The sequence below is a fragment of the Phalangium opilio genome, unplaced genomic scaffold (genome assembly GCF_054372755.1).
Source record: "Phalangium opilio isolate 3A_F unplaced genomic scaffold, DU_Popi_V2 ptg000209l_1, whole genome shotgun sequence".
Lineage (NCBI taxonomy): Eukaryota > Metazoa > Arthropoda > Arachnida > Opiliones > Phalangiidae > Phalangium > Phalangium opilio.
In genome coordinates, this window is record NW_028324217.1 from 14,307,388 (window position 1) to 14,328,530 (window position 21,143).

At 38.1% G+C, this 21,143-nt stretch overlaps 3 protein-coding genes across 3 annotated transcripts; 2 read left to right on the forward strand and 1 right to left on the reverse strand.

The window, feature by feature from the left end:
- The first annotated feature begins 4,821 nt into the window (after positions 1-4,821).
- LOC149620773 (uncharacterized) lies at positions 4,822-6,940 on the forward strand. Its single transcript, XM_089854601.1, has 4 exons — positions 4,822-4,825; positions 4,889-6,043; positions 6,222-6,597; positions 6,664-6,940. Exons 1-4 carry the CDS (start codon positions 4,822-4,824, stop codon positions 6,938-6,940), a joined length of 1,812 nt encoding a protein of 603 aa, XP_089710727.1.
- A 267-nt stretch (positions 6,941-7,207) lies between these two features.
- LOC149620774 (glutamate receptor ionotropic, kainate 2-like) lies at positions 7,208-20,179 on the reverse strand. Its single transcript, XM_089855038.1, has 4 exons — positions 19,151-20,179; positions 12,927-13,086; positions 12,351-12,568; positions 7,208-7,599 (listed from the first exon to the last, which is right to left on the reverse strand). The coding sequence occupies exons 2-4, from the start codon at positions 13,060-13,062 to the stop codon at positions 7,315-7,317; spliced, it is 639 nt and encodes a 212-aa protein (XP_089711164.1). The 5' UTR covers positions 13,063-13,086; positions 19,151-20,179; the 3' UTR covers positions 7,208-7,314.
- Positions 17,158-18,012, forward strand: LOC149620775 (uncharacterized). Its single transcript, XM_089854602.1, has one exon. The coding sequence runs from the start codon at positions 17,158-17,160 to the stop codon at positions 18,010-18,012; it is 855 nt and encodes a 284-aa protein (XP_089710728.1).
- Positions 20,180-21,143: the final 964 nt, after the last annotated feature.

Below are 21,143 nucleotides of genomic sequence, written 5' to 3' on the forward strand. Positions count from 1 at the left end.
ATCAAGATAACACCTAAAAATTATTACCTTCTAATTGATTTGCCCTGTAGACCAGGGTGTGAAATAAGGATTTTTTTAAACAGGACATTAGGCCGGCGACCGACCCCCCCCCCCTGCCTGGAATAAATAAACTGGTTCATGACCATTGACCAAGGCAAGTAGTCTGCTAAACTGAAGAAGTGGATAAATTTGAGTTAATGTCCGGGCTCTGGTTAACCTTGAATTTTGTGACCCCCCCTCCGATTTAATTATTAAACTGGACCAGGAAATTTTTAAACTGGTCATTTGCCCTGTGCCACCCGCTTATTTCGCACGCTGCTGTAGACTGTATAAAGAAAATACTCCGAAAGCCCAGAACGTTTTCTCCCTGATTTGATTCTAGCCACAACCTTATAGTGTAGTTCTGCTGAAAACTACCTCCCTTGAGAGCCGAAGACAGGTTTAAACACTAGTTTTAACATAAGCACCCTCAAGTAGCTAAACCTTTTACCAGGGCCGTCTTAAGTGCTATATGGGCCCCTGGGTAGTGTAGTATATTGGGCCCCCTAATCTCCTATACAAAACATTAATCGAGAAGTAAAAATATTTATTATTTCCTTCAAACAAAAGTCTACAAATTTAACAGTCAACGCTAAGTCAGAAACATTTGCGCACTTTCTTGCGCTGCTACCTTGGGAAGTTTGTTAGCTTTCTCTTTCTCCTGCGCAGCTCGTTTTATCTTCTGGGCACCGCTCAAAGTATTACGTTTCATTTTTGATTTGATCACTAATAATCTCTATTTATAGTTTGTCTAACATCTCAACCATAATTTTATTCATAACAGGCATTATATTTTAAGCAGAGTTGTCTACTTTCAGCGGGGAAAGTAATAGACCTATTCACAATTTCACATTAAGGGCCGCGCATGAGAAGTTGCAATGTTTGGGTGCATGAGTTATAGCGCTTCTATGGAGTTAAACGTGTAAACTAAACTACGATGGACGTATGGGAGACCTTTTGAAATTTAATATTAAAATAAAATTTCTAGTATTTAAAACCGAGATAGTACAATTAAAATCATGTTAAGAAATAAAGTGTTTAAGTTCTAATGGAAACGGTGCATTGATATTAGTAGGCCGCTATAACTCACTAAGCCCTGGCGACGGTACGGGATCATCGCTTCATCGGCGAATAGACGGCGATGTCCGCCGATGCCGTGCCGAAAGCGCTGTGTATAAATGCCCGTAAGCCCTGGCGCCCAATTTAGTGAGTAGAATTTCATTAAATGCCCTAATTTTACGTCTATCAATTTAATTTGATAAAATTTCACCTCGGAAGTTCAATTAATACTTTTACAACAAGTAATACAACACTGTTTTATAAAAAAAAACTCGAATGCGTAGCAAATAAGGCAAAAGGAATGGTTAAAAGTACTGCACTGCCCCCAAACATTCTTTCTACGCATGCTCACCTCTCGAAATTTTTCCCCCCTTTTCACCCCCGCTCTACCGGTGAAAAGGTCTATAGAGTGCTGTCAGTTGTGACGTCAGATCCAAGGTTAAACGTCACAACTCTGCCTTTAGCAATGGGCGGCCATGACAGTTACCGTTTTTTCTTTATGGGAAAATAGCATGGGTGACGTCACACCGGCGCTTCTGACAGCACTCTATAGACTTGTACCACACGTGCCACCTAACAGCGAGAATGAGCGAGAAAATTCCAGGTTTTCTCTCTGGGCATGGGCAAAATTACAGTATAGACTGAGTCTGTTTTAGGGTGAAGGTTTCAAACTAAATAAATAAGCCGATGTGCGGTTGTGAAGTGAGGGGGGATAATGTAAAAGCTTCGGCCTCATAGGTCTCATATTTTTCGTTTTACATTTTTCAAGTTCGAAGGCTAAATTTTTCATTGAAAAGACTGTATGACCGATGGAAAGTAGTTTATATTTTCTAGTGGTTTTCTTATGACAAAAAATGTAAAATGAGTATTATTTGACAATTATGGGGCCCCTGTTCTTAAGGGGCCCCTGGGCCAGTGCCCAACGGGCCCAATGGATAAGACGGCACTGCCTATTACGATATACGTTTTTGCTCTTAAGTGAAAGTTAGCAGGCATATTTGAGAAACTCAGGCTGCCTTTTACTGAATCTGGCTGTGTTAAAAATATGTGTCAAAGTGTACCAGGAATTCTCAAGCATTTGGAATGCATAAATTTGTGAGTTGCCCAGTGATGCTTAGGGTAAAAGTATGATTGCCCAAAAAACGTATGAAAACCTCAGCTATCCTGTGGAGTGTATATGTGACACATAATGTTCTATTCCTAAGAATTTTACTACTGCAGCAGGATAAATACAATTACTCTGCCTGGACAGTCACGTAACGTGTATACAGTGCCTTTTTGTCTGCACTTGTATGTCGTGTAAAAAAAAAATATTTAAGTAAATTTCAGCACAACATAATCAAGTAGAGAAAGAAACTGTAACGGAAAGATTCACAAACTGCGTTTTTCTCCATGAAGACCTTTTAATTTAAAATATTCCACGGTGAGATTTGGAAACCCTTTACCCCGTTAAAACATCTGAGTTTGCTCATTCCAAGAACGGGTATGTATTCCGTAATATCCTTTATAAGCCTTTTTAAACTTAACCGCCGTTCAAAACCAATCATAATTCACCATTAAATCCCTTAAATTTCGTAATTGCTAAGAGCCTTACTAATAACATAGCCCACTCGATCCGCGTTCACGGACGCTAATAGATTCGGCTTGTACTAAAGAATTGATCACATGCTCACGCTTACAATAATCAACTTCGAACAAAATAGTAATAAAATAATAATTTCATTATTAAAAAATACTTATTCTCATAAAATACCTCTTTTTCAAACGTAAAGACGAATGAGAAAAAACCTCCAGGTATACCGGATGACATGGATGCTAGGGTCAGGTATGATGTAATAAGATATGGAGGTAGCATACGGAAAGACACTGCGGTGTATTGGTTGGGAGCCCAGGGTCCAACCATGATATCGATATCATATTTTATACATTAGATATATTTAATAACCCAATTAATTTATTTTCTAAAATTAATAGCTATCAGTCTTTCCCTAATTTGCCTTTTACTCGGCGATAGAAGGAGCTATTTAGTGTTAGCATAGCCAACAAGAATAGTGCGCCACGGACACTAGCTGTTCGGAAAATATATACCACGAGTAGCTTGCGTACATGAGTGTAATGTTCGAGCTGGCTATGTCGTCTGCTACTAGAAACCTAAAGGCACGCCCAAATACCAAAGTTTGGTTTTTATTGGTTATAAAATAAACGTCCATCGACTGGCGCGAAAATATGGCTCATCTATCGCTTTTTGACAGTTAATAACAGGGTAACTCTAGACATTGTTGTTGATGTTAGTAAATAAATTAATGATAACCCCAAGAGTTTCATAACAAGCTTAAAAACATTTTTATTAAACTAGGGCGTTTAGAATTTTTTTTTACTGGAGTATGTTTGTTATCCTTCGTTGGTTGATGAAAGGTTTTCCAATAAAATATTATGAAGGATTTCATTATGCCCTTTAGTTTAAGTAATTTTGAAAACTAATGGAACTTTTGCTACAGGATTACTGGTTCGTAGGATCTGTGATTGTTCTGAAAGTATCGTATGTATGGAGCGTTTTATCATAAGACCTTTTCCAAAACGGCTTTTCAAAATTTGAGAGCATTTTGATTGCAGCTTCTATCATTTTAGCGTTACTTTAAACACATTGCAACTTTTCATTGGGTCAATTCAACCCTAATAGTATTAGATCAGGTGAGGTTAGGTTGGTTCATTGTAGACCTATTAGTATTAGATCAGGTGAGGTTAGGTTGGGATGTTTTGAGTTATTTGAACTCCAACGGTATTGGGTAAGAGTAGGTTGGTTTTGTTGATTTGGTCTCAATTGTCTTTGGTTAGGTCAGGTGTGGTTATTTGATTAGAATATATGGGGTAGAAAACCAATAACAATAGACATTTCCTATGCGTTTTGAATGAAGTCGAATCTTTTCAGGTCTCAAGATGACTTGCGTTATGCATTTGAAGATCAATTTGATACATTATGGCTATGCAATTAATATCATACTGAACTAACTGTCAAGGACGACCAATATTGAATCTACCCCACTTGTTTATTAGATGTCATAATCGTAATGCTTATTTTTGTTGAAGTATTACATTTTTATCAGGAGTTCATAACTAACACGAAAGTGAGGGTTTCTCACATACCACCTTATGACAGCAAAATTTCGCTAGGCTCTTGCTTCCGTAAAGTCTCTCTACTACGGGAGTGGTGTGAGTCGGAGAGAAATTTGGAACAATTTTCCTTAGCCTAAGGAGGATAGGGTATAAAGTGTTACAAATACGTGTTATCGAGTTGCATATGGGCACCATTACTTAAAGTTGTACAACTATCTCTAAAACATTAAAGAAAGAGTGGAATGATGGCGTTACACTTCTTTTCCATTTTCGAAATCATGTGTTAGTCGGAGAGGGATTTAAACTTTATAAGGAAAAAGAAGGCTAGGATATAAAACTTTGGAAATAGGTGCTATCGAGTTGGCTTTGGACACCGTTACTTAAATTAATATATCTTTAAAAAAGTAAAGGGTATGTTATGTTGTAATCTAAAAAACTAACTGACCTACTACCTTATCAATCTATGCTATAACGGCTAGCATATAAACCCCGGCTACGATAACACTACAGAGAGTTCCAAACAGGCTTTATACCAACTATGACTTGTATCCATTGTATATACCATTAAATTCTTTTACCAACATCAAACCATAGTCTTAGTCACTAGTAATGTGTAGGCACACAAGAACACAACAAATGGCGACGGAGGCGAGATGGCTTTAACGAGATCGCGTAGACGGTTCCAGTTCAACGACTAACAGCATCTACAACGAAGATCACCACCAGTACGAGAGAAGGACATCAAGACAACGAGAGACAATCATCGAATCCTCAAACCTGTCAGTCACTGCTCATTTTGGAACGTTCAATGAACAAACGGAATCATGGACCTTATATGCCGAAAGACTGGGGCAATACGTCGTTGCTAACGACATAGAAGCTGAATTTAAAAAGAAGGCTATGTTGCTCACGGTCATCGGAGCTTCGACATACGCCACACTACGCAACATAGTGGGACCAGCCAAGCCAACGGATAAAACCTACACAGAATTAGTCAAAGCCTTAAATTATTACTTCAACCCGATACCATTCAAAATAGTAGAGAGGTTCAAGTTCAACTCGAGAGATCGTCAACCTGGAGAAACTATATCGCTAAATATATCTCTGAACTTTTGCAACTATGGTGGATCGCTGGATGACATGCTTAGAGACCGATTAGTATGCGGATGCCGAGAAGAGTCACTGCAAAAACTTCTCTTAGCTGAAGATAAATTGACGCTCGCTAAAGCTATTGCTATTGCTCAAGCTATGGAACAGGCAACGCAAATCATCAGTGCCATGAAGAATCATAGAAGCACAGAGAAAAACGATGAAGTAAATGCCATATCCATCTTATCCAAGAAGAAATGTCCTCAGAAGACAAGAAGACCACAGACAAGGTTCAATAATCAAGATAATGCCATGAAGTCATACAGCAGTGACAGCAAAGAATGCTACAGATGTAATTCTCATGGACACGAACCTGCCAACTGCCAATACAATGATTCTGCGTGCCACAATTGCCGAAAGAGAGGTCACTTGTCAAGAGCGTGCAGAAACCGAAACAATCGTTCCAAATTCAATGCTCAAGCGAATCACACTGACATCCAGGAGGAAGAATACGAAGCCTTCGACATTCATAACATTGTATCCGAGGAAGTACCCATGGAACAAAACGAGTACGGGATCTATCACGTACCAGAAAAACATGAAGTGCGACCTGGAGGACCATACAAGAAAGAATGCCCTGTCAACACGAAAAACTTAACAATGGAAGTCGACACGGGTTCAGCGTTTACCCTCATGTCTAGCGAGAACGCCAACGCCATCATCGACGAAGGATCCATAAAAAGTTTGACAAAGGACTCAGATCATTTTCGGGCCATTGCATCGAGACTATCGGCGTCGCAAAAGTCAACGTCACATACCTGACGTACGAAGACGTACTGCCCATTGTGATATACCGAGGAAAAAGACCTACCCTTTGCGGTAGAACCTAGCTTTCATCCTTACTTCCGATTCTAAAAAAGGGTGTACTAAATCAAGCGAGCCTGGTCATGAATGTATCAAGCAAGTACAGGCCGTACTGGACAAGCATGCCGAGATCTTTGACACAAGTTCATGTGGATGTCTCAAAGGAAATAATGTCCACTTGTATCGCAAACCCGAAATTGAACCACGATTCTTCAAAGCAAGATCAGTGCCTTTCGCGTACAAAGACAAGGTCGATGAAGAACTGAGAAGACTGCAAGATGCAAACATCATCTCTCCTGTACCATTTGCAACATCGGCGGCTCCTATCGTCCCAATATTGAAGCCCAATGGAAACGTCAGAATTTGCGGCGACTTCAAGGTCACCGCCAATCGTCAAATCCTGACTGAGAAATATCCATTACCGAAAGCCGAGTAAGTTTTCACGAAACTTTCCAGATGCAAAGTATTATCGAAGCTGTACATGCGAGACGCTTACAGCCAACTCGAACTAGATGACGAACCCAAAGATCTTGTTGTGATCAACACGCAGAAAGGCTTGTTCCGGTATAACTACTTACCGTATGGTATATCCTTAGCTTCGGCCATCTTCCAGAAGCACATGGAAGCGTTACTAAGCAATCAAGGAAAGGTAACACCCATGCAAGATGACATTGCAATTGGCGGCAAAGACGAAGCGGATTACTTACGGAAATTGGATTTGATTTTGCGAACAATTAAAGAAGCAGGACTCAAATTACGACCAGAGAAGTGCTAGTTTTCCAAGACATTGCTGCTAATCCCTGCAGTGAGAGCATAAGAATGAATGCACCAGATAAATTGCTGATCTTAAGAGGCGTGGCCTCATTGTATTCTTCGGCGATGAAACATTTCCACAAGTTTCTACTCTCTGAATTTACCCAGTTCTCTATGAGATGGCCTTCAATCATCTAACGAATTCTGTAAATATAGAAAAACGCCAAAGAACTGTTTTAGCCAAATAGAAAATATTCTTTTGTAAACAATCAAATTTTTGTAACTACGGTTCGCAAAGAACAAGCACACCAGAATTTATTGGGTTTAATTATTTCACAAAAATTTCATGATTATGTTTTATGAAAAACAATTATTTCTCTTTATAAGGGCAAAATTTTAGTAATGCATAAAACCGGTTATTTTTGAAAAATAATTCTTGTAATTAAAACCAGCCACAAATTTCATCCAGAAATAAAATTCACGGTTTCCTTTCAGATTTCGACAGTTTTTGGCAAAATTAATCTTCATTGTTGTTTGTTCGATTACAATCACAGCCTTGCCATCTTTAACTCGTTGAAAAAGGTAGGGTTTGTCAAACTCCTGTACTTTGAATGCTGCTTTTGAAACCCCGTGATGAACGATGTTTTCCCAAACCTTTTTATACGCCGGAATATTCGTTTTCTAAATAGAATAAGCATTTGTTGATATAATTACTCACGTTACCTGTTGAGCGATAATAGTTTAAATATTTGTACAACAGCGCCAGCAGGGCGCAGAGTGAACATTGGTCCACTTTAATAATTGCATTTTAAATATATCTTCTTTCTCAAAGATAGTTTAAAGGTTGAAGTTGATAATTTTAAACTTTTTGAGGATATAGACTTAACAAAATTTAAAATGTAAACCAGAAACAAGCAGATTGGTATTTCTACCATTTCGTTATCGCCCAATATCAGGGTTTTATTTTTTAAATTGCTCATATTAAACTCATAATTTCAAGAAAATAAACTAAGCATTGTTTTTGAAGAGTTAACTACACCAAGCCTGTAGCTATTTTACATGTGGGTGCCTTTACAGCGTATGCTAGCCTTTAATGCCACAGTTGACCGAATGTGGCCTATTACCGTTAAAGGGAGGGTGAAAAGAAAATCAAGTGATTTTTTGCCGATTCTTCTAATAATAATAACACCGAATGATATTAAAATACAATTAGTTTGAAATTTCATGGCTCATTTTAAATAAGTACTACCGAGCAATCACGTAACTCCCTGCCTTTTTGTTGACAAAATTCTCGTGGTACGCTCCGTGCCTCGCGCCACGATTGTCATATCGCGCGCAAATTCTATCAAATCTCGCGTCCCACGAGAAATATGTTAGTAGATTGGTCGGAGGTACTGACTTAAAATTATCCTTGAAATTTCAAACTAATTGTAATATTAATATCATTCGGTGTTATTTCTTGGATGTTTCATTATGTAGAATGCTCTTATAACTAGTTGAAGAATCGTTAAAAAATCACTTGATTTTCCATTTCATCCTCCCTTCAAACTCAGCAACGTTTAATGGAGGGAAGACTGAAAACACAGTGAGGGAAACCTCTTTAAAATGTGCGAATAGTATTATTTAACAAGTTGGGAAACCAAAATAAACCTCTCCGAGTCGAGACGAATTTACTTTCCAAACACAAGTCCACCATGGACGATCCAATACTGAAGGACGGATGGCAGAGGGAGAGAGTTGAAAAATACTTGTTAATTCGCCACCTAGCGGCAGATAGTAGCAAACCGGACAGAGGGAGAATCAACGTTCTAACGAGGGAAGCAGCTAACGTCTTATTTTGTCTAGATGGCGCTAGCGTTTTCCGGGATTTGACTCCGCATTTTCATAACACCCTCCATGTTGGGGCTGAAAAGAGGGAAGTAAGCTATACATTGGTTGTTAAGTCGCTTAGTAATGGGCTGCCATTGGTCCTTCAGTATTACTTCGTCCATGGGTCCACCAGCCAATGAGAAAAACCGGAAATACGTAGCTCAAATTGGCAGGATATGGCGAAGGTCATTTGTAAATGTTTAATCGTTTAACATTTCCCCGTGTATTCTCATAATTCTAATGAGGACCTAATATCTATCACTTAAGTGTGTATTTAACTTTCGGCTCACTCTGAACCGTTAACACCTCTTGAAAGAGGACACGAAACAAGGTCAATTCTGGTTTAAATCTAGGGTTTCTTATTTCATAGACCCAATCGCTTCAACACTTATAGAGACGAAGTATTAAAATCCATATTATGTAGTGAAATTAAAAGTTGCGTTTACACTATATATAAATGTAGTAAAGCTGAATTAAAAAGTAAACACCAAATTTGAAATGTTAATATAAAAGATGTACTTGGAATACACAACTACTAAAAGAATCGTAATGCCGAAAAATATTTAAAATATTTCCATTTAATATTCTGCAAAAAGGAAATGTTATCGTTTTGTAAGAGATCTTATCATCCTACTCGCTTTATATTAACTTTGATATGCGTGTAGTGTTTCGATTCGGATGCAATCTTCATTACTGGTTCTATATAAACTCTCACTTGTGTCATTACATAGAAATAATAGTTTATCTTACTAATTGTGAGGTGGGGTGGCGTAGCGGTTAGCGCTTTCGCCTCGCAGCAAGAGGATCCTGGGTTCGATCCCGGACTGTGGCACCGGGTGAAAAATCTGGGAAGAAATCCTTCTGCGTAGAGTTTGTAAGTTCTCTCCTCGCTTGTTAAAGGAGTTTTCCTCCGCGGTCTAACCCGGTTTCTCCTTTCCATCAAAACTTGCAGAGGTTAACGGTAATAGTTAGTATAGGGCGCTGTCGGTTAGCTGTGGCATAGGGGCTAGCCACCACCCCTCTATGCATTGTAAAGGCGTTAGATAAGTGGCAATAAGTCGCAAGATGACTTGGTCCAAGTAGCTAGCTGAACTTATTAAATATAATTATTTTTAATTATTTTAATCTTCAATAATTAACATTAATAATAGTTAAATCGTTTAAAATAAAGTTATTCCTATTATCTTTTGAAACTTTTCTAATATTGACGTTTAAAGTGAAGGGTACCCCTCTTGCCCGCTTTCTTCAAATTTTGGGGTATATATACGATTCGTTTCCAATATGATAATAGATAAAAACGCATTCGCGTGAACCCATGGTAGAAGCCCTGCCCTGGGGAGGCTAGACGTTTCTCGTGGTTCACGGGTAGTTGAGCGGTTTTCCAAAGAGTGTTTTGGAATAAAGCGGTTCCCGAAACAGCGGTTTGCAAAACTGGGTGGAAGCAAAACCGCGGTTGCAGTTTCCGCGTTTCTCAATACAGCGTTATTTCCCAAAACAGCGGTTGCTGTTTCCGCCCAAACTGTAGTTGATAGGGAGGGAAATCTTAATTATATTAAGTATATAGAACAAAGAACAATATTATGCAAAAAGGAGTAATGTTATATCGGAAGTAAATATAAAATATAATTTTTTGGAAAAGGGATATTATTTTGGGAAGTCAATGAAGATAAACGACAATATTTTGGAAAAGGCGTACGAAACAACGCTCAAGATATAAACGCTGTAATCAAAATGCGCTAAAACGAGAAATGGCTATAATGGCAAACGCGTTTATGAAAAAGCCGTTTTGGACAATGCTGTTTTGATAACACGCCCAATCGATAGCATACCGTTTCTCTTAACCCTAGCCGATCGCCGCGTATATCTTAAAACCGAACGATAACGATGGAGAAGAAGCCGGAATGGACAAAGACCTGAAGATGGTGGTGCATAGAAGCTGGTGTCAATGTGGGATTGATTAAGAACAGAAGATGGTGGTGCATAGAAGCTGGTGTCAAAGTGGGATTGACGAAGAACAGAAGATGGTGGTGCATAGAAGCTGGTGTCAAAGTGGGATTGACGAAGAACAGAAGATGGTGGTGCTTACGAGCCAGCAAGTACAGGCTAGTGCCCATGTGGGATGGACAAAGACTAGCAGATTGTGGTCCTTAGAAGCCAGTTAGTAAAGACAGGTGTTGGCAGATGAATGGCCAAATTTCCGTGAACCGCGAACGCGTTCCGGAAATCGGGTATTTGTTTGCTCCGATACGCAAATTGCGAACGCGGTCACGTGGGGTGTGACAGACAGACACACCCACAAGTCCAGTGTAATACCTCTCCGTGACGTCATCGTCACTCGGAGAGGTAAAAACTGCACATTGTCTGGGTTTTTTTACAAGCGTTTCACACGGTGCCTCTATCCCGAATTGAACCCGAAACCATCTTGCTGCATAATTTTAAATTTTCTCCATATAAGTTAGTGTGTTTTTTTCCTTTCCTGTTTTAAGCTGGGTGTGGTTATATCTAATACTAGAGATGGCCGATACCAGGCTTAAAGGCCGACTTCCAACGTAAAGGGTTCAAGCGAACTGAAAACCGAGCATCGAGACTAACAATGGAGCGACCGTGCTGATTTTCGAATCCCCACTGGGGTAAAAGATGAAAGGATTCTAGCTAACTGAAAGCCGTGAAATGTGGTTCTAGCGAACTGAAGATACGCAATAGAGAATTTCCTTCAGGGGATTCGAGAGGAAATAAATTTAAAAGGATTTCTATTGTTCATCTTCAGTTCGCTAGAACCCATCCAACTTTTGACCCAGCGGGGCTTCGAAAATCAGCACGGTCGCTTCATTGTTAGTCTCGATGCTCAGTTTTCAGTTCGCTAGAACCCTTGTCGCTGGAAGTCGGTCTTTAACTCGATACCGGTGCAAACATGAACCGATACCGATATTTACTCACTATGATCCAAAATCCGATACTTCAACCGATACCGATATTTTTAGTAGTACAGTGCCATTTACATATGTATTAAAAATACTAGGAAATAATTATAGAGTAATTTCATGAATTATAATACTAAGTACAATGTTTAGAGGTGTACTTCAAAAATAATATTACGGCTTGTCTTTTTTAACTAGTATATGCTGAGAGGCACTTTATCCTTATACTTCTACTAATTTTTAGTAATTTATTATTGAATTATTGAAAGTATAAAGTGAAATTCATTCAAAATATTTGCGAAACTAACTTTTAGTTTTTTTTTGTCATTTCAAAATATGGTGATATAAAATATTTATTTTTATTTTTATCAACAGTTTTATAGCTATTGTCGCTTATTAGTTATTAGATAAACTATATTCAGGTACTTTTTATATAAATGAGAACTCATCACGATTGACATTCATAGAAATGTCATGTTGCGCCATATAACGCATTTTAAACGAGTATCGGTTTAGTATCATATTAAACCAACCGATCCGATACTATCGGGAAACCCCGAGTATCGGTGCCGATACCGATATGGTATCGGTACCGGTTCATCCCTATTATGTACCCTATTACAAAAAATGTATAAAACTACTCACTTGAAAACATTGGTAGAATAGATGATAATCAGGAAAATGCGGAACAATTTCTATTCGTTTTGCTAAGTCTTCGATACCGGTAATCATATCTTCTTTTCCAGACACCATAAGCAAAGCTTTAAACTGACCAGAAAAAGAGTTTACGAGAACTAGCATTTTCAGCAACCAAGTTGAAAGAATTAGTCGCCCCCTTGACGTATCAGGTGACCGTGGTGACCCTAGAATTAACGGAAAGTTGAGAATCATTTTCTATATTACTTCACAATGAAGCCCAAGAGCTAAGAGGTTCTTCAATTTACTGTACTAGTTAAACACTTTGCCAATATGAGTGCGATATGACTGAATTATTTTTTGATTTCTTACTAAATACCGTTGTCTCACTGCAGTAATTTTGCTACCAATTCTTTTAATTTATTATCCAAGAAATCAACATGTAATTGAGTTGCTCATTCTCAACGTAATGTATTATTTTATTATTGTCTTTATCGACTGCAAGTCACAACAACTTTTGCAATTTTAAATATATTAATTTTTAAATATATTGAAATTCTAGGAAAGACAGAGTGGTATACGCACCTTCGGAAAAGAATGACGCTACAAACGTCCAGTTGTAGAAACTTAAGATATCCCAAAACGTCTTTGATGTATTTTTGCGTAACAAATTGTTCATCAGAAACTCCGAGACTGTGGCGTACAAAGATAGTGCTATCATGGATAGCAGTATTCCATACCATATCTATTAATTTAATAGTTAACTCAGTTAAAGCAGAGGCGGCATACTCTTTGACAAAACCGAACGAAGTACAATATTAGCTTTTATAATTTATTTATCAAGTTAGAAAAACAATAGATAATCATATTAACCAGGAAATTATATAACACCGAAGGGCCAACTTTCTATGTTAGGCATTCGGCGTGTGATTCTTTCAAACAAATATTTCATCCTCGATTTTTTATGAAAATTGAACGCGTCAAATACATTATTTGTATAATAACCCCTGTTATGTGTAATTCCTCTACGTAGTATGCATAAAATCCCTAGGCGGATGTTCAATTGTTTTTCCTTCCAATGTTTGTATCCTAATTTCTGGTGAAGTAGAAGGGTAAATTCGGTGAGGTATTTTCTGAAACCCCAAAAATCATGTTCAAAATCCTAAAACGCCCAAACATTCTCCCTAACTTACTATGGTATCTATGAAGAAAATATGTGAAAAAAGTATCGAAGCTCCAAAAGGTATTCCCGTTATTCTGCCTATATCAAGATAACACCTAAAAATTATTACCTTCTAATTGATTTGACCTGTAGACCAGGGTGTGAAATAAGGATTTTTTTAAACAGGACATTAAGCCGGCGACCCCCCCCCCCCTGGCTGGAATAAATAAACTGGTTTATGACCATTGACCAAGGCAAGTAGTCTGCTAAACTGAAGAAGTGGATAATTATAAATTTGAGTTAATGTCCGGGCTCTGGTTAACCTTGAATTTTGTGACCCCCCTCCGATTTAATTATTAAACTGGACCAGGAAATTTTTAAACTGGTCATTTGCCCTGTGCCACCCGCTTATTTCGCACGCTGCTGTAGACTGTATAAAGAAAATACTCCGAAAGCCCAGAACGTTTTCTCCCTGATTTGATTCTAGCCACAACCTTATAGTGTAGTTCTGCTGAAAACTACCTCCCTTGAGAGCCGAAGACAGGTTTAAACACTAGTTTTAACATAAGCACCCTCAAGTAGCTAAACCTATTACGATATACGTTTTTGCTCTTAAGTGAAAGTTAGCAGGCATATTTGAGAAACTCAGGCTGCCTTTTACTGAATCTGGCTGTGTTAAAAATATGTGTCAAAGTGTACCAGGAATTCTCAAGCATTTGGAATGCATAAATTTGTGAGTTGCCCAGTGATGCTTAGGGTAAAAGTATGATTGCCCAAAAAACGTATGAAAACCTCAGCTATCCTGTGGAGTGTATATGTGACACATAATGTTCTATTCCTAAGAATTTTACTACTGCAGCAGGATAAATACAATTACTCTGCCTGGACAGTCACGTAACGTGTATACAGTGCCTTTTTGTCTGCACTTGTATGTCGTGTAAAAAAAAAAATATTTAAGTAAATTTCAGCACAACATAATCAAGTAGAGAAAGAAACTGTAACGGAAAGATTCACAAACTGCGTTTTACTCCATGAAGACCTTTTAATTTAAAATATTCCACGGTGAGATTTGGAAACCCTTTACCCCGTTAAAACATCTGAGTTTGCTCATTCCAAGAACGGGTATGTATTCCGTAATATCCTTTATAAGCCTTTTTAAACTTAACCGCCGTTCAAAACCAATCATAATTCACCATTAAATCCCTTAAATTTCGTAATTGCTAAGAGCCTTACTAATAACATAGCCCACTCGATCCGCGTTCACGGACGCTAATAGATTCGGCTTGTACTAAAGAATTGATCACATGCTCACGCTTACAATAATCAACTTCGAACAAAATAGTAATAAAATAATAATTTCATTATTAAAAAATACTTATTCTCATAAAATACCTCTTTTTCAAACGTAAAGACGAATGAGAAAAAACCTCCAGGTATACCGGATGACATGGATGCTAGGGTCAGGTATGATGTAATAAGATATGGAGGTAGCATACGGAAAGACACTGCGGTGTATTGGTTGGGAGCCCAGGGTCCAACCATGATATCGATATCATATTTTATACATTAGATATATTTAATAACCCAATTAATTTATTTTCTAAAATTAATAGCTATCAGTCTTTCCCTAATTTGCCTTTTACTCGGCGATAGAAGGAGCTATTTAGTGTTAGCATAGCCAACAAGAATAGTGCGCCACGGACACTAGCTGTTCGGAAAATATATCCCACGAGTAGCTTGCGTACATGAGTGTAATGTTCGAGCTGGCTATGTCGTCTGCTACTAGAAACCTAAAGGCACGCCCAAATACCAAAGTTTGGTTTTTATTGGTTATAAAATAAACGTCCATCGACTGGCGCGAAAATATGGCTCATCTATCGCTTTTTGACAGTTAATAACAGGGTAACTCTAGACATTGTTGTTGATGTTAGTAAATAAATTAATGATAACCCCAAGAGTTTCAAAACAAGCTTAAAAACATTTTTATTAAACTAGGGCGTTTAGAATTTTTTTTTACTGGAGTATGTTTGTTATCCTTCGTTGGTTGATAAAAGGTTTTCCAATAAAATATTATGAAGGATTTCATTATGCCATTTAGTTTAAGTAATTTTGAAAACTAATGGAACTTTTGCTACAGGATTACTGGTTCGTAGGATCTGTGATTGTTCTGAAAGTATCGTATGTATGGAGCGTTTTATCATAAGAGCTTTTCCAAAACGGCTTTTCAAAATTTGAGAGCATTTTGATTGCAGCTTCTATCATTTTAGCGTTACTTTAAACAGATTGTAACTTTTCATTGGGTCAATACAACCCTAATAGTATTAGATCAGGTGAGGTTAGGTTGGTTCATTATAGACCTATTAGTATTAGATCAGGTGAGGTTAGGTTGGGATGTTTTGAGTTATTTGAACTCCAACGGTATTGGGTAAGAGTAGGTTGGTTTTGTTGATTTGGTCTCAATTGTCTTTGGTTAGGTCAGGTGTGGTTATTTGAATTAGAATATATGGGGTAGAAAACCAATAACAATAGGCATTTCCTATGCGTTTTGAATGAAGTCGAATCTTTTCAGGTCTCAAGATGACTTGCGTTATGCATTTGAAGATCAATTTGATACATTATGGCTATGCAATTAATATCATACTGAACTAACTGTCAAGGACGACCAATATTGAATCTACCCCACTTGTTTATTAGATGTCGTAATCGTAATGCTTATTTTTGTTGAAGTATTACATTTTTATCAGGAGTTCATAACTAACACGAAAGTGAGGGTTTCTCACATACCACCTTATGACAGCAAAATGTCGCTAGGCTCTTGCTTCCGTAAAGTCTCTCTACTACGGGAGTGGTGTGAGTCGGAGAGAAATTTGGAACAATTTTCCTTAGCCTAAGGAGGATAGGGTATAAAGTGTTAGAAATACGTGTTATCGAGTTGCATATGGGCACCATTACTTAAAGTTGTACAACTATCTCTAAAACATTAAAGAAAGAGTGGAATGATGGCGTTACACTTCTTTTCCATTTTCGAAATCATGTGTTAGTCGGAGAGGGATTTAAACTTTATAAGGAAAAAGAAGGCTAGGATATAAAACTTTGGAAATAGGTGCTATCGAGTTGGCTTTGGACACCGTTACTTAAATTAATATATCTTTAAAAAAGTAAAGGGTATGTTATGTTGTAATCTAAAAAACTAACTGACCTACTACCTTATCAATCTATGCTATAACGGCTAGCATATAAACCCCGGCTACGATAACACTACAGAGAGTTCCAAGCAGGCTTTATACCAACTATGACTTGTATCCATTGTATATACCATTAAATTCTTTTACCAACATCAAACCATAGTCTTAGTCACTAGTAATGTGTAGGCACACAAGAACACAACAAATGGCGAAGGAGGCGAAATGGCTTTAACGAGATCGCGTAGACGGTTCCAGTTCAACGACTAACAGCATCTACAACGAAGATCACCACCAGTACGAGAGAAGGACATAAAGACAACGAGAGACAATCATCGAATCCTCAAACCTGTCAGTCACTGCTCATTTTGGAACGTTCAATGAACAAACGGAATCATGGACCTTATATGCCGAAAGACTGGGGCAATACGTCGTTGCTAACGACATAGAAGCTGAAGGTAAAAAGAAGGCGATGTTGCTCACGGTCATCGGAGCTTCGACATACGCCACACTACGCAACATAGTGGGACCAGCCAAGCCAACGGATAAAACCTACACAGAATTAGTCAAAGCCTTAAATTATTACTTCAACCCGATACCATTCGAAATAGTAGAGAGGTTCAAGTTCAACTCGAGAGATCGTCAACCTGGAGAAACTATATCGCTAAATATATCTCTGAACTTTTGCAACTATGGTGGATCGCTGGATGACATGCTTAGAGACCGATTAGTATGTGGATGCCGAGAAGAGTCACTGCAAAAACTTCTCTTAGCTGAAGATAAATTGACGCTCGCTAAAGCTATTGCTATTGCTCAAGCTATGGAACAGGCAACGCAAAACATCAGTGCCATGAAGAATCATAGAAGCACAGAGAAAAACGATGAAGTAAATGCCATATCCATCTTATCCAAGAAGAAATGTCCTCAGAAGACAAGAAGACCACAGACAAGGTTCAATAATCAAGATAATGCCATGAAGTCATACAGCAGTGACAGCAAAGAATGCTACAGATGTAATTCTCATGGACACGAACCTGCCAACTGCCAATACAATGATTCTGCGTGCCACAATTGCCGAAAGAGAGGTCACTTGTCAAGAGCGTGCAGAAACCGAAACAATCGTTCCAAATTCAATGCTCAAGCGAATCACACTGACATCCAGGAGGAAGAATACGAAGCCTTCGACATTCATAACATTGTATCCGAGGAAGTACCCATGGAACAAAACGAGTACGGGATCTATCACGTACCAGAAAAACATGAAGTGCGACCTGGAGGACCATACAAGAAAGAATGCCCTGTCAACACGAAAAACTTGTTGATTTAATTGGGCCATTATTAAAGTTAATACGTCGCCAGGTATCGGATTAGTACCTGGGGCGTTATTCCCACTACCCGAAGGGGTAACGGTAACATTCGGGCTAGTACCACTCTGAGTACTATTACTAGTCATAATAGGGTTAGTATTACTAACGGTTACCTGAGTATTAGTAGTAGTCGTAATAACAGGGTTAGGGGTAGCCTGGGAGACGTTTCCCGATACTAAAGGAACATTGGTTAAGCTGCTAGAGGCGACCGGTGGTGTGACAGGTCTATTACCTACGATTTTATTCGGACTTGTAGATCTGACAGGAGAATTATTCCTGGAAGAGGGGTTACTACGCGCTACGAAAGCCATATCAACTAATTGTCTATTTCTATAACGCTCACTGCGAGATTCCTGGCACAATAATGTGTCTTCTTTGCTAAATCTAGAGTAGAGATTCGTTTCACTCATTAGGCGAGTTTACCATAAAATAATAATAAAATTACGATCTAGCAGAGGGTGCATAGAGACCAGAGACGTTCAATAAAACCAATTATAAAATACTATTAACTTCCTTGCAAAATTTTTAATCTACAACAGTATCCTGGAAATGCCAAAATGAAAACCAACCAATCAACGAACAAACTAATAAAAGTAACATATGGCACCCTGAATATATTGAGATTTTTTAATTTTTTTTTAATTTAGCTTCATAAGTACTTAATTCTTAGTTTAATTAACATTAAATCCCGGACGGACCCCAAGTTTGTTGCGAATTGCGTAACGGTCATAAGAAATAATAGATTAAATTTAACTAACATGTCAATCCACTACAAAAGTACGAAGGAAAAAGGATTAGGCTATCCGGGTTTCTCGCTACCTTACTCATTTCAGGAAGCGTAAGTAATATTAAGATAAAGTCAGTTTGTCTAGGGGATGATTTTATAGGATAAATTAATTTAAGACGGTATTGAGAGTTACCAATAAGTCGATACCTTTACTATACTTAAACAAATAAACATGGTACGAAGGTCATGACCATACAAAAGTTAATAATACACAATGGCATGCAGGTTCTTAAGGAACCTCTTTAAGTAATAATAATAACAACAATAAAAGTAATAAAATAATATAATAAATAAATAATAGTCAACGTCACGTGTGCTGGCGAGCCGTGATCATCTTTGGCGGCGTGCGTCGCGTGTGGTACCGGGGCACTGTTGTCTTAATTACAGACGATTGTTTTTAATTGCCCGAGCTCTTTTAGTAATTAAGAGTCTTTTCAAGCGCGGTATTCGGCGCGGGAGAAGAAGAGTTTTTCTTAACTAAACTCCATAGCGAACCGAAACATTTTCAAGTTGGTTCCGCGATCTCGTTGATATAAAATTTAGACCTAAGTCTGGGACGTCCAGAGACCAGCTCTCCTCTTCAAAATCGTGGGTCTCTCTGTTCTATGTTTTATATTCTCCCTCAAGTCTTTGGGACCCCGCGCCCGACAGTAATATCGTCGTCTCTTTTTGAAGGCGCCACTTCCATGCCCTTAATGGGTAAAAAGGAAGTCATCTTTGCTCCTCTTTCATCTTTTTCTTTACCGCCGATCGGATTGTCCTTTCCAAGAAAGTTCAGCTTTCTATAGGTAAAGCGCGCCCGCACACACACACACACACCGAATAGATTTTATCTTGGTCCTGCTACCAATTAGGCGGACCAAGCGCACCCGTACTATATACATATATACATATAAGCAACAATGCATTTACCAATTCTATTTTACTGGTACGTACTTTAAAGGCAACTCTCAATACTTTTTAGTGAAATAAATGAATAAGAAAGATTGTCAAAATTCGTTCGAGGGAAGCTGGAGGGAGAACGCTTCTCGCTTTGAGTAAGGGAAAGATAAGGACTAATGACTTAAGGATATGGGTTTATGACTGTTGGGATTTGAAAGAGCGTTTTCGAACTTCTTTGGCCGAGAAAGTCCGAAATTTGTTTATCTACAAAATCTATCCGGAATAGAATTTTGCAGGGAGGTAACAATTATATATTTTCGTGGAATTGACATGCCCACAAGCTTATTCTTAGAAATAGGAAATAGCGTTACAATACCCCCCAAACTGGCTTCGAACGTCCTCGATCGAACTGATATTGTAACCTTGATAAATTAACTTGTAGTTTGATATTAACATTGACAAATTAACCATTAGTTTCATAGAAAAATTTAAAATACGAACATTGAAAAACTAATCGTTAGTTGGGTATAAACATTAAAAATTTACATTAAGTTATGAGTATGGATTTAAAAAATTAACATTAGTTTATACGCGTGTATTCAAAAAATTAACATTGGAGATATCTCAGTATATACAAGTGCACTATATAAAAAGAATTATTTCGAAATAACAACAAAATTGCGCTTAAAATTAATATAGTAACTGGTCGTGAAATCACACGTTGGATATGACCTTTCCAGTTACGGGATCCCTGGGTCGTAACACTCGACCTTTAAAAATTGGTTCCGAATCGTCAACCGGCTCATCTATGTCAGATTCTGCTTGGGACTTTGTTAAATCGGATACTAAATTATCCACTGGTTTATCACTAACGGATTCCGCAGGGAGCGCTACAAAAGTTTCGTCGTCTAGCTCACTATCATTAGTTACTGCCAGAGACGCATCAAAATCGCTATCCTGAAGGGTTAATTCCTTACGCTCTTTGAAAGGTTTTAGCTGAGAAATATGGTACGTTCCAAAGAGTAACTTTTTCGTCTCCATATTCTCTAATTTATAAGTCCTAGAGCTTAGCTTTTTAGCTATTTTATAAGGGCCTTCATAATTTTCCGCAAGCTTACCAACAAAATTGGAAGCTGCGTTCGATAGGTGATGGGTTCGCTTAAGAACTAATTCTCCTTCGTCCAATTCAAAGTCTCTATGGCGTTTGTCATAGTTGGCTTTCTGCCTAACTTGAGCCTTTTTGATGTTATCGTACGCAATTTCCAAAGCTTTTTGTACTTTTGGAAAAAGGTTGAAACCATAGAACTGAGTGGCGTCATCACAATCAACTAAATCCGCACCCTGATTTTGAGGGGCAATTACGTTACAGGCCGTTCGAATTTCGCGGCCGAACATTAACTCAGCGGGACTGAATCCCGTGGA

Excerpts from the sequence above, each read along its gene's own strand:
- LOC149620773 (XM_089854601.1), top strand. Across the intron at positions 6,044-6,221 it reads CGACGAAGGATCCATAAAAA|GGTGTACTAAATCAAGCGAG; the intron begins GTTTGACAAAGG and ends ATTCTAAAAAAG. Across the intron at positions 6,598-6,663 it reads TATCCATTACCGAAAGCCGA|CCAACTCGAACTAGATGACG; the intron begins GTAAGTTTTCAC and ends AGACGCTTACAG.
- LOC149620774 (XM_089855038.1), bottom strand. The coding sequence starts at position 13,062 with ATGATAGCACTATCTTTGTACGCCACAGTCTCGGAGTTTCTGATGAAC. Across the intron at positions 12,569-12,926 it reads AGCGTCATTCTTTTCCGAAG|GGTCACCACGGTCACCTGAT; the intron begins GTGCGTATACCA and ends CGTTAATTCTAG. Across the intron at positions 7,600-12,350 it reads TATTCTACCAATGTTTTCAA|AAAACGAATATTCCGGCGTA; the intron begins GTGAGTAGTTTT and ends TATTCTATTTAG.
- LOC149620775 (XM_089854602.1), top strand. The coding sequence starts at position 17,158 with ATGTTGCTCACGGTCATCGGAGCTTCGACATACGCCACACTACGCAAC.